At 40.5% G+C, this 13,810-nt stretch overlaps 1 protein-coding gene across 1 annotated transcript in view; it reads left to right on the top strand.

Moving 5' to 3' along the window:
- The first annotated feature begins 11,896 nt into the window (after window positions 1-11,896).
- The window catches only part of LOC142487104 (GDP-mannose 4,6 dehydratase-like), a 147,655-nt gene continuing 145,741 nt past the window's right edge, over window positions 11,897-13,810 (top strand). Inside the window, exon 1 of the mRNA XM_075585823.1 lies at window positions 11,897-11,944. Within this exon, the coding sequence (XP_075441938.1) occupies window positions 11,912-11,944 (33 nt within the window). The 5' untranslated portion in view covers window positions 11,897-11,911. The remainder of the gene's footprint in view (window positions 11,945-13,810) is intronic.

Below are 13,810 nucleotides of genomic sequence, written 5' to 3'. Positions count from 1 at the left end.
AAAATAAGGTAAATGGTTTATAAAGTGCATTGTTGCATCTGACTCTGCCGTAGCGGTCCATGTGTTGCCGGGAGTTGTACTATACCTTGTAGAATATTGCTGATATAGGGGCTTTTAAAACTCAATTTATTTAGACAATAACTGAGTGGTTTTCAACCTTTTTGCTCTCGGGGCACCCTAGCCACAGTTGCTGAGGCACCCCTACAACAGGACAGGGTCACAGAAAACACAGGACAGAGAGACTGACATAGGAGAAAGAGACAGACAGGCAGAGCAGGCAGAAAGTCATAGAAAACACACATACGACAGAACAAATGCACACAGGACAGAGACCTGGACCAGGATAGACGCAGCCTCATCTCTATACAGCCCCTGCTTCCTCCTCCTCTGCTTAGCCATACCACTCAGGCTCCTGACACCTCCTCCTGATTGGCTGCATTACCCAGCAGCAGGCAATAGGCACTTAGCTGTGTCAGCCGCCTCCTTGTTGCCGCCCCCTTCTCCTGTACCGCAGCGTCAAATGACGTCACCAACGTGACGTCGCACGGCATAGCGGTGCAATGGTAATGCGATGTCATGACGTTATTTGACACTGCGAGGTCGCATTGCCATGGCAATGAGACGCCATGTGACATCACAGTGGTGACGGGTTCAGGAGGAGGAGGAGGGCGGCAGGTAAGGAACCGCCCGCAACAGCTAAGTGACCATCAGGCCCGATAGGCCAGAGAGTGCGGCAAATTTATATGGGGGGTCAGACATTTTTGTCGCTCCCAAATTTTACCGCCCTGGGCCCGGACATAATGGGAAATCTGCCACTGATAAGGTAAATTATCCTCATCCTAACGTGTGCACTGGACACTCTGTTACGTTTGCCCCTCGTAGTCATAAGAGCAGCGCAGTCCGTATTCTGTGAGAAGTGTGACAAAGGCAGAACTCCAATTTAATTGCACCCTAATCAGAAATATAAATATATATGTGTGTGTGTGTGTACTGTGTATATATATATACACATATATATATATATATGTATATATATATATATATGTATATATATATATATATATATGTATATATATATATATATATATATATATATATATATATATATATATTATATATATATATATATATATATATATATATATATACTTCACGATCCTCCAGCAGAAGTCGCCAAAGATGGCCATCTTGAGGCATTGCTGGACGAGTGTGCTAACCCAAAGAAAAGATATGGCAGATTCAAGGCTGCTAAAGAATTGCGGGAATACTTGCAGAATTGAGTAGTAATGTGAGGTAGTCCATATACAGTATATATATATATATATATATATATATATATATATATAAATGTAAATACAACTGTATGCTCATCTGCATGTCTTAAGCAGGTCTGCAACCCCACCTTTCACCATTATCACACAGCACACAGCACTTCCACTGCAGCAAGGGATTCTGGGGAATGACATGCAAATGAGCACACAGTGCCACTTTTTGCTTCAAAAACCATTTTTAACATGGTTCCCTATAGGCTTAGATCATTTTAATTGTTTGGACAAAAAACAATTTTGCACTCACAAACATCCATTAGTTTAAAGCGTGTAAACTCATGCTCCAACATGCTCTCCTGGACGCTGCTTCGCCGGATCTGACGTGTGGTGTCCTCCTTGGAAGCTCCGCTATCTGTGTCTCCCCAGGGAAAAAGCCTCCGGCAACACGCGGTCACTGTTAGTTGTTCAACCTCAGAGTGCCTGGTCAGTCACAGCTTATAGCCTCCCTCTCCGGCGACGTGAGTGAAGTGTGATAAAACCGCAAATAGCAGTACTGCTATTTCTCCTTGAGAAAGCGCCTTGCAGGCGCGAAACATGTAGAAGGTGTCCGTAGAGATTGCTGCTTGTATGTGTGTGTATGTACATATACAGGCATACCCCGATTTAAGGACACTCACTTTAAGTACACTCACGAGTAAGGACATGTCACCCAAAAGGCAAACGGTAGCTCACGCATGTGCCTGTCAGCACGTCCTGAACAGCAATACCGGCTCCCTACCTGTACCGAAGCTGTGCGCAGCGGGGAGACTATAGAGCCTGTTACAAATGCGTTATTTACACCAGTTATACACGTATATGACGATTGCAGTACATGCATCGAGAAGTGGGAAAAAGGTAGTGCTTCACTTTAAGTAAATTTTCGCTTTATATACATGCTCCGGTTCCATTGCGTACATTAATGCGGGGTATGTATATATATATATATATATATATATATATATATATATATATACAGTGTTCGACAAACCTATACATTTGCACGCCCCGGGCGAGTGGATTTAACATCGTGGCGAGCTCCTATTGGCCCAAGCAGCACACGTTTGGTACTAGGTGGCGAGTAGATTTTTTGGTGATTTGTCGACCACTATATATATATATATATATATATATATATATATATATATATATACATACACACACACACACACACACACACACACACACTATATATATATATATATATATATATTTATGTGTACATATACATATGTGTGTGTATTTATTTAAAAAAATGGAATAAACAGCGCTTAATTTGAAATAGTGATTACTAATCAGTGGAGTATTCTGAGCAAAGTGTATGACGGTGAATAGATGCAAATCAAGGACCAAGGAATTATGCTTCCCAAACAAAGATTTTCCAAATCTATATCTACAATAAAACAAACAAAATGAGCGCAAATAACCAAAAATATAAATGTATTAAGACCATTTATTAAACAAATTAACACATGCCCCTGTTGAGATAATCTATATGAAAAAGTATAAACATGGAAATATGAATAAAAAACAATAACGCTTTAAAATTTTGTAAACAAAACTCAGTGGAATAGGATATACATGCTAATACTAAGCACACAATACAGGCATACCCCGGTTTAAGGACACTCACTTTAAGTACACTCGCGAGTAAGGACATATCGCCCAATAGGCAAACAGCAGCTCGCGCATGCGCCTGTCAGCACGTCCTGAACAGCATTACCGGCTCCCTACCTGTACCAGTTATGCACGTATATGACGATTACAGTACATTACGTGCTCCAGTCCCATTGCGTACGTTAATGTGGGGTATGCCTGTATACAGGGGACTAACTTGGTGGGGGGGAGACCAAACAGATGGTATTGTGAGACTTGATCACATAAGAGAGTCCAGAGGAGTAAGAAACGGAGGTAATAAAGAGTTCCGATGAATGCAAGTACATATACAGGGCTCGGTAATATTCTCCCCAAAGTTCACTTGTTAGTGATGGTAATAGGACCACCGTCGGCTGTGTCTCCCACCACAGGGAAACCGCAATTATGCCGATCCGGTATCAAATCTTAAAAAGTAAGTGACGAGTGAATGCTGCCCCGATGGAGCAGAGGAAGGGTGAAAGGAGGGAGGGAAGACCACGCAGCCAAACCCTAGTCCATCGGTGTACTTGGACTACACCAGGACTCCACACTCCTTTAGAATAAACAGCTGGTTCCACGAGCACTGGCTGCCTTGCTTCAACTCTGTACTCCAAGCTGTAGAACACCGCAACTTAGTAACTCCTCTGGTCTCAGTCTCCCATCCCACAGTAAATGCTTAGCTGGGAATCCTCAAACAGCTGATGGGTGAATAGGATAACCAAACCCTACGCATTACGTCAGACCAGGTGCTGACTTCATCAGAGGAGTGTTTTCAAGAGTGGCAGCTGCCACACATAAATAGTGGTCAGTGAAACTTTATTGGATAAGAAAATAGCCAATAGGTATGTAACTAATACACAATGTAGCCAATAGGAATCAGGGATATTCCCCTATGTTAAAAGATGATACACTATACTGTACAGTATATACTGTATAAATTCTAATCATACCAAAAACAATACAAATTAGAAAAATCATAACACAATTTATAACAAAGAAGAGAAACAGAATGTTAAATTATAGGTTAATTTAACATTATGTTTCTCTTTGTTATAAATTGTGTTATGATTTTACTAATTTGTATTGTTTTTGGTTTGATTATATATGATTTTATTATTACATTTTGGAAGCAATCAAGTATAGTCTGTAACTTATTTCTTTTCGTTTGATTTTTCTTTTCACAAAGTATTTTTTTTTGTCACAAAAAAATACATTTTAAGATCATATTTCCAGGTCCTTAGTAGCAAAAGGATGGATTCAGTTTTCACTGGACTGTTTTCTTTATAATACAGTAAAATAGAGTGTGCCCTGTTGTGTTGAGAGGTGACTATTAGCACTTTCCTGCATTTATGTGGGAAGAGAGACAGAACTGCATATTCTCACTTTATTCTGAGGCTCAAAATGTTATGCTTGCGAATTTTCCTCTTCCAACATCCAGTATTATTTATTACTACTTGTTACTGCTATAAAAACCCTCATGCATTTGTTCACTAAAGTTACAGCAAACAAAAATATCACTTGTGAGCACATTTTCATGTCTCAGACCTTGCAACCTTGCTTTTCACCATTATCTCCTAGCATACAGTGATTCCACTGCAGCCAGGGATTCTGGGAAATTACATGCAAATGAACAACATTTAGTTGTTCACTAAAGTTAGAAATGTACAAAAACAATAGACACAAATATTGATAAATCAAATCTTTTGCAGTTGTGGTATATATAAAAATACTTTTATATATAAAAATTCAGAATTATGTTTGGTTCTATACTGGTGATGACTAGTTTATTGTGTAAATCCCCTGTCCCATCGTGGAATTGCTCTTATTATACCCGTTAATAAAGAGACAAGATTTCCTTGCTGCTGGTGTAGTTGCAATGTGTACTTAAGATTTGTACTTTCAAATTCAACAAATTGTTACAAAGGTGATACTATGGGTGAAAATAAAAAATTTAAATAAGGTTCAGGAGAACCAATGACCATGATGTGTTTTATAAGTTAAATCTTGGGGATTGAAGCCTGACAAAAATATACATTTGTAATCCTTTTTAAATCCTTTTTGAAATATTTAAAATATTCTTTTACAATAGGAATGTGATATTTTCTTCCACTCCTTTGACAAGGTAGCTAAAATTTGCATAGATGACATGGCCAACTGGGGGAGGGTATAACATAAGCAAGAGATAACACACCCATAAATTCAAAGGAACAACTATTATAAAAATTCACCAGGGGAAGTCCCAAAAATATATATTTTTTTACTGTGTTACTGTGATTAGTTCAATTTGGTGCCACATTGGACTGACCCTTTGTGTACATTCTCTAAGACGAGCAGTGTTTTTCGAATGGGCATTCCTAGGATACCTTTGGTTCCCTGGTCATCCCTAAAGGGTTCCCTACAATTTTCAGGTAATTTGAAAATTGTACCAAATACAGAATTGTAAGGGGTTCTTTACAATGCATCTGATCTCAGACGCGCTCCCGTGAGTGCAGAAACGAAAGATTTCTTAAGACACACGCTTCCGCAAGCGTGCGGAAGCATGCGCGAGCCCCTGCTAAAGCCGCTCTCATTGCGGCTGCAGGGGCTCACTGCCGAGCAGCAGCACGCCTCAGCACGGGTCAGCGCCTAAGCGCTGACCATGCCCGAGGCCTTAGAGAGGGTTGGGGCTCCTTACAATGCATCTGATCTCAGACGCGCTATTAGAGAGGGTTGGGGCTCCTTACAATGCATCTGATCTCAGACGCACTATTAGAGAGGGTTGGGGCTCCTTACAATGCATCTGATCTAAGACGCGCTATTACAGAGGGTTGGGGCTCCTTACAATGCATCTGATCTGAGACGCGCTATTAGAGAGGGTTGGGGCTCCTTACAATGCATCTGATCACAGACGCACTATTAGAGAGGGTTGGGGTTCCTTACAATGCATCTGATCACAGACGCGCTATTAGAGAGGGTTGGGGTTCCTTACAATGCATCTGATCTCAGACGCGCTATTAGAGAGGGTTGGGGTTCCTTACAATGCATCTGATCTCAGACGCGCTATTAGAGAGGGTTGGGGCTCCTTACAATGCATCTGATCTCAGACGCGCTATTAGAGAGGGTTGGGGCTCCTTACAATGCATCTGATCTCAGACGCGCTATTAGAGAGGGTTGGGGCTCCTTACAATGCATCTGATCTCAGACACGCTATTAGAGAGGGTTGGGGCTCCTTACAATGCATCTGATCTCAGACGCGCTATTAGAGAGAGTTGGAGTTCCGCAGAATTTCACATAGGGTTATAGGGTTCCTTTACCAAAAAAAGCTTTAATAAACAGTGGATTAGAGCTTCTGTTACTAAATAAGTGGTGTACAAAAGTAGATTATTTTTCCAAATGTTGTGCTTCTATTTTGGAAATGGCAGTGGGTCCAGGCTGAAGGACAAATGTGCCAAATACCTGAAGAAGAAGAAATAAAAGAAATGTAATGTCCATTGATTCTAAGCATTGTTTTTTTTTTTTTTGGTTTTGTTTCTGGAACCAAAAATATATACATTTGCCAACTTCACTCCTTGTCATCAGAAAATCTTAAACCAGTAATTTTACTGTAAAAGCGATATTCTGGTTTACAATAGTCATACATGGAAAATGGAAATGTGAAAAACAGGACTGGAGTCTCATGAGTACATGGAACAATAAAGTACAGGAGTAAAGTACAAGTACGTAGGCAAAAAACAGACACTAATGAGCAATTGGAAAAATAAGTGTGATTGCTACCCAAGTGAGTGAGTCACTCCAAATAAGTGTGATTGCTACCCAAGTGAGTGAGAGTCGCTCCAAATAAGTGTGATTGATACCCAAGTGAGTGAGAGTTACTCCAAATAAGTGTGATTGCTACCCAAGTGAGTGAGAGTTACTTCAAATAAGTGTGATTGCTACCCAAGTGAGTGAGAGTTACTCCAAATAAGTGTGATTGCTACCCAAGTGAATGAGTCGCTCCAAAGAAGTGTGAGACTGCATTCCACGGGTATGTGGTTTACTCCAAATGTGTGAGTCCTGATAGACCTGACTACAAATTGCCAGTGACAGTATGCCTTTTCAAAGTAAATTCTCCAAGACTGTTTTTTATTTTCCTTTTGCTATAAATGTAACTATTTGTGCTATTAATCTGTCCTCGCGAGTTTTCTATTCTTTCACCACTTTCCTGGAGTTTTTTTTTTTCTTCTTTCTTTTGAATCCATAAGTCTTTTATTTATGCGCTTCGGTTTTTTTTTTTTTTTTAACTGGGTCCCTTCTCCTCTCTACAAATCTATCCCATTTCATCTGCTTTTGGCAATTTACGACCTCTATAAAATGTCATGTAGAGTCACTTTTTATGTTTTCTAAGTAATAGCTAGAAAGGACCAGTAGGGAATTAAAAAAAACTAATGAGTCGTACATTATTTGACTATTTATAGCTAGAAACAGCCACTGACAATGTTTGGCAATTTTACAGCTTTGAGTCCTGGCCATTGTGCTTTTGAATGTAATTTATTAAGCAAATAAAAAATCTTATTGGTAATGGGTCCTGTTAAAGTAGCAAAACTGCCTGGGTCCCAAGCTTGTATAACTCTGGAAGTTTCATAGTACCTGCATAGTACCTCGAATGTCTGGACACTAATATTTTACACTTACTTCATGAGCCTGGCTCTGTTTATTCTGTAGCCTTCATGCTCTTGATTGGGCTGTAACCAGTCAGTTAGAGTAATGACCTCAAGGGGTGGGGCACCGAGAGAATAAAATGCCTTAACTCTACGTAGACTTAAATCCTTCTTTTATGAGGCATGGCATTCAGTAAAGCCAGTTAGTGGAGAAAGTGGCAGGGCATTATTGACAAGCGTTGATCTAATAATATCTCCAGTAACATGGAAGCAGGTGAGCGCTCATGACTTAAGCACATCTGACCAGCAGCGGGGTAAAGCATTTTTCCTTCCTGTTGATTTTCATATTATCCATAAAAACATTTTTTATTTATTTTTTTAAAGCTGTAAATACGAATTTTGTAAACATGAACTTTTAACTCTGACAGGATTTTTTAAAGAAAGTGTTCCTTTTCACTGGGCAGAAGTCCGTGGTATATATTACAGCGTGAATGTATAACACTGTTGTTTTAGTTACGCGTGATTTTTTTTTTCTTTGCTAAGAACAACTATTTTAGCTATTTTTCTGGCAGACGTTATGTAACGTCTGAAAAAAATTATTAAGCGCTTTAGCCGTGAATGTTTCAGCATTGATGTTTTGTGAGAGTGCGATAAAACAAAGATTATCTTTCGCCTCTCCCTGCCCCCAAACATACCGCCGCATACAGAAATACCAAGTATAACTACATTTTGTTAATGGTTTAAAGTACTGTATATCCAGCTGCTCGGAAACGTAAAAACAGAACAGAAGCCACAATAGGAGATTTCCATTAGCTGCAGCTTCAAACTCTCCGTTTGACCTATAATGTACACAAAGAGCCAGAAAAGACTTAATAGGGTGAAACTCACTGTGTGTAAAGGTTGTCCTGACAATGCATGGGAGTTTGATGCTAGCTGTGGGAGAGACACCACTCTAAATGGACATGGGCAGACTCTATTTTGTGTGTTTGTGACTTTCGAAGTGTATACAGTAGTGGTGCATAAGTAACATTACACAGTATGATGTACAATTTTCACAAAGGAGAACAAAATATCTCCCAACTGATTTATTAAATAGCTCTGGCAGTCTGAAAAAGCTAAGATCATATTGACAGATCATGTGAGAAGCACCACATTGGCTCTGGTTAATATCAAGGTTAAATTGACATTAGCATATATTACATTTCCTTGATATTATCGTCCTTATCTTCTGTTGAAACACAGAATGCTTTTGCTGCTGTCCCTCTCAACAATACTTGTGAAATCAGCACACTCCCAATTTTGACATTAATGTTGGCACAATGAGGGTTGTACATTGAATAGCATAAAAGCTATGAACGTGTGAAGTGATTTCAGTATGCATTATCATGCAGTAATATGTTTTCAAGATGTGATATTATTTTGGAAGTAACAGCATACTCTTTTTATACAATTACCTTGTAGTTTTATTTATGACAGTGAGCAATTATCATACAGCCAGCCCTTGAATGTGCTTCAGTACATAATAGTGATACGGAGTGTGCTTAAAGCTGCAGTTCAGTCTTTTTTTTTTTTTTTTTTTACATTTATTTTTTTACTTCAATAGTTTTATGTGTGCAATCTCTAATTACCTAAAGAACAGTATAGCTGCAGGTCAATTCGTTTTCCATGTATTGATAGGTCGAAATTTGGTGACATATTAAAAGCTGGCATTTGTTTATAATCTGCTTGACTGGCAGTGGAAGCTCATGAATATTCATGAGCACTGCTGCATTGACAAGTGCTAGAGGGAGGGCAGGGGTGTGCCAGAGCTTGTGACAGGACATGAAGGGGCAGTGCCTTAGCAAATGGCTGATAAAATAGAATACAAGAAAATTGGTCTTTCAAAGTTGTTTTTTTAAAAACAGAAAATGCTAAAAGTATTTTTTCTTACTACAGAACTGATTTATTAAAAAAAACACACATGCAGGATATTGACTGAACTGCAGCTTTAACCCTTCCCAATAAGTCACTGCTTTTGTAGTGGGTGATCCTGGTTCAGTTCTCAGTATCCATTCCTTTGACATTGGGCAAGTCACTTTATAACCCTTTATCTCCAACATCAAAAGTTAGATTGTAAACTCTAAGGCTGCGCTTATAGTGCCGGTGACGCGACGTCGCTCCAAAACAAAACAATTGACACTGTCGCCAGCGCTTATAGTAAGCGCGACGTCGCGACCAAAAATTTGGAAGCGTGTTAAATTTTATTTTTTACAGACACTCGCCACATGTGACTGTCTGTAAACCAATCAAAGCCCCCTGTCGCTAGCGACATCGCTGAAAGTTAAATTATAACTTTCGGGGGTGGCAACAGGTGACATCATCGGTCGCTGTCACCAGCACTATAAGCGCGGCCTAAGTGGTACGGACTTGTATCTGAAATATATTCCCTGTACACTGCAGCAATTTAGAAGAAAAGATATATAATGCTCCTATGAAATTAGTTTGAAAACATACATATACACACACACATATACTGTATGTGTGAAAATACTTCACCCAAGTCTGATGATTAAAGACTCAGTTCTGCAGAAATAGTAATCAAAAGGATTTGTAATAAACAAACACAGTAACCAACGTTTTGGTCCTTCCCATGTATAATGATACAAGTATCCATAGTATACCTTGTACTTAGGGACATATTTACTAAGATACACTTTCTATGGCCCATTGAACTGAGTGAGACACATAAGGTGTGTTCCTCCGGTGCTGGAAGTGGTCTTTTATGGCATCCCACCTCTTAGTAGATGGGAGCTTAATTTCTACATGCGTAGCACCAATACATGTACCTCACAGTGTTCAGGGGGTGAATAAGGCCTTGGTTTGTCTATTTGTAGTTCATACGCAATCATTGAACATAAATGGACTATCTTTGAAATCATGAATATAAACGCAGGGGAAAATCTTACCTCATTTTAGTGGAGCAGGGTTTTTTTTGTTTGTTTCTAATTCAAACCTCTTCCACCCTTCTTTCCTTCTACATTAACTGAGTATAAAAAAAATGTATACTGAAACCAGAGGACTAGACATCCTTGTTAATTCAAGCTTTTCTGTCAGATTTACTGACACAGCAGAGTTCAAGAATAAGTGAGTGTTGATCAACACCTCTGTAGTGTTTTTCTAATTATCGCAGCCATTTCTCTGGGGCCCAATAAAAATGTTCGCTGTTGGTATGTAATAAAGTGTCTGAACTGTTTTTTGTGTGTGAATCTTGGCCTCTGCAAGTGCAGCTCTTGACTAATATGGTATATTGCAGCAGTGTATATGGGACAGTATGTGTGTTGTGAGTGCTTACTGAAAGAGATTAAACAGCCATTAAATTGCCCTGTATATAAGGAGAAATAATAACGGTGTAGGCTGGACTTGTGACTTCCTCTAAGCAAAACCCCAGCACCACATTGCCTGATGCTTACTACCCCAAAAGATTATTTCTTTCTGTACGAAAAAAACAACTGTATTTTTAACTTATTTTACAGTTGTGTCATGTCAGCCTCACAGTCTTATTCTATAAAGTTATTGCAACAAACCAAACCCAAAATAGCCATAATTAAATGAATGGAAGGAACAAGCTGTGCTCCTCTGTTTTAAAATACATAGTTTTGTGGCTGTAACTCTTTAACTCTGTCACAGCCAGCGATCATGCTTTGGGGTTACAAAGTGCTCTTTACTATTAGTCTTCGTTATGCGACATGCGCTTGTATCTGCTGTTATGCGGTGTAAATGAACCAAACCTGCCTCCTGCTCTCTAGAATTAACGGTTTTGTAGCCGGCATGGAAATATGCTTTTTCTCAAATACTAAAATTAATAAAATATCGTAGCATTTCAGGAGTATTCAGATTTTTTCATATGTAATGTATATCGCTTAATTTAAATGTTTTTTTTCTTCACCAAAATGTATTTGGAGGGGGCGGGGGGGGGGGTGTGCTGGTTGTGTTCTTAATGTTCTAAATGTACACACACAATACATGAATTGATGTACAGTATCACTAATAACAAGTAGCATATACAGTACAAGTAATCACAAAGTGATTGCACACACTGTTGTTGGACTCTCTTTATTTAGGTTCAAACCACCCTCCTTATCAGCTCAGCTATTAAATAGTGTGGCTGTGCCACTATCGGTCTCCGATCAGCACAGTTAGTTCATTTTACCTTCCAAGGAAGTGCACTCGCAGCCAGCTGGAGCACGCAGCATGTAGGAGCTGGAGAAAGTCATAATTGAAACAGGCGACTGCTCCAGCACAGACAGGAAATAAAAGGAAGACTGGGCCCTTCAATGGATTACATTAGATGTTTCAAATTCAGACAGTATCAGGAAAATGAAGACTAATGCTAGAAGGGGGGAAAAAAAGGTAACAGTAAGTTCATTCAGCCGTGCTCTCTTCCTCCTCCTCTTTGCCATAACACACGGTTTTGCTGGCATTCCACAGTGATCAGACAGCCCACATTTGCGTTACTGACTTCAGGGAGATCTTTTGGCGTAGGCGGGGGGGGGGGGGGGAGGGAGGGGGGAGAGGGGGGTTGTGGTGGGGGTGTCTATCCTGAATCTTATTCAAAACTGAAACCAACACTGTCAAAGATTTGCAATCCGTTCATATACTTGGGTTAGTGTTTAGGAGAGGAACCACATTGTACTGTATATATTGTACAATACAAATAAGTTATTTAGCAGATGTAACTCCTTCAGAGCTAAGACTTTAGACACAGTACAGGCGTGCGCGCGACGTCACGCGTGCCTGTGCCTGTCGAGATCCGTGGCCTGCAGGTTTGCGGGATGGGGGGTGGTTCGCTCTCATTGGCTGAACCGCGCGCACTATGCACATGCGCATTGGCCTGCATTGGTTTGTGTTTGACGCGAGTGACGTCGCTCGCACTGTAGCAACCACTATGGACGCAGCCTAAGAGATGTGTGAGCACTGATCTGCCATGCATTGTGGATGTGTAACAGCCTCTACAGAAATAAAGGCGATATTAGTATACAATTGTCATGTCAACCTCTCCAGTGAAGAAGGATTTTAATTAATTATTTACGTCATCAAACAAAAATGAGCTCTGTTATATTGTACCCTGCAGTAAAATTACTATTTGTACAATATAACATACATTTATAGGTTTGTTACACTATTAGGAGTTGCCATCTTGCTCTCTCAATCCCTGTATTCCAGTGTATTGTTGTAGCCCATTTATCCCCTCTACAGCCCCTCTCTCTATACCCACCCCCCATCACTCTCTATCCTCCCTATCCCCCCCTCTCTCTTTCCTCTCCCCATTTCTCCCCCCTCTCACTTCTCCATCTCTCTCCCCCTCTTCTCGCTCCTCATCCCCCTCTCCCTCTTATTCCCTCCCCTCTTCTCTCCACTCTTTCCTCCCCTATTCCCCCCCTCTTCCCCCCCTCCCTACCCCCTGTTAAACACTCTCGTCATCCCTTCTCGCTGTATATGCACCTTTCAGCTTCCCATGCTTTTTATATCAATCCCAGGAACGCGTCAACACCCTTTCTCCTCTAACACCTGCTCAGGGCTGTGTTGGTACAAGTTGGCTCTCACTCACTTTCTGGCCTAGATTTACTAAGTAAACTATGTTAAATCGATAATATTCTGTAAAAAAGTTAACTGAGGATATTTGTTCCTATGTAACACCATAATCGCTAACAAGTATTCATGCACAATAACCGAGCTTTACTCACCTCATCTGTATGTGGCCTTTTGGCATTAATGCAGGAGACCCGCGACCGTCACTATTACACTGTCCTAAATACACTAGCTGCAAAAATCCACATACAAATACAATACGTGGCTACCTGAACGTATGTAATACACATAATGAAATGATCTGATGGCAGAAAAGACTTTTAACACTTTGGCTTCCTGATGGTCTTCCAATCCTTAACTCCTTGAAAAGGCCTAGGTTGCCTCACTGCTGCAGGGCCTCTGTAAACTTACCTTGGCTCTGGCGGCTTCTCACACGCGTCGCCATGGCAAGACGGCCTCAAATGACGCCGTGAGGTCATGTGACGTCACGTTGCAATAGCAACGTGACGTCATGACGTAGGGGCGAGGGGGGGGGCGGGGGTGAGGGGACCGCCGACAGGGGGGCGCAGGGAAAAAGTTTGCACCCCCCTGAGTTAAGCTACAGTCCATGTGAGCGGCTCTCTGCTTGACACTAGCCTTGAAAATCAACTGCATGTGATTCCTTCCAAGTCCTGCTGTATCCATGAT

The sequence above is a fragment of the Ascaphus truei genome, chromosome 2 (genome assembly GCF_040206685.1).
Source record: "Ascaphus truei isolate aAscTru1 chromosome 2, aAscTru1.hap1, whole genome shotgun sequence".
Lineage (NCBI taxonomy): Eukaryota > Metazoa > Chordata > Amphibia > Anura > Ascaphidae > Ascaphus > Ascaphus truei.
Note: the sequence above shows the minus strand (reverse complement) of the source record. Positions and strands in the feature narration are given on the sequence as shown.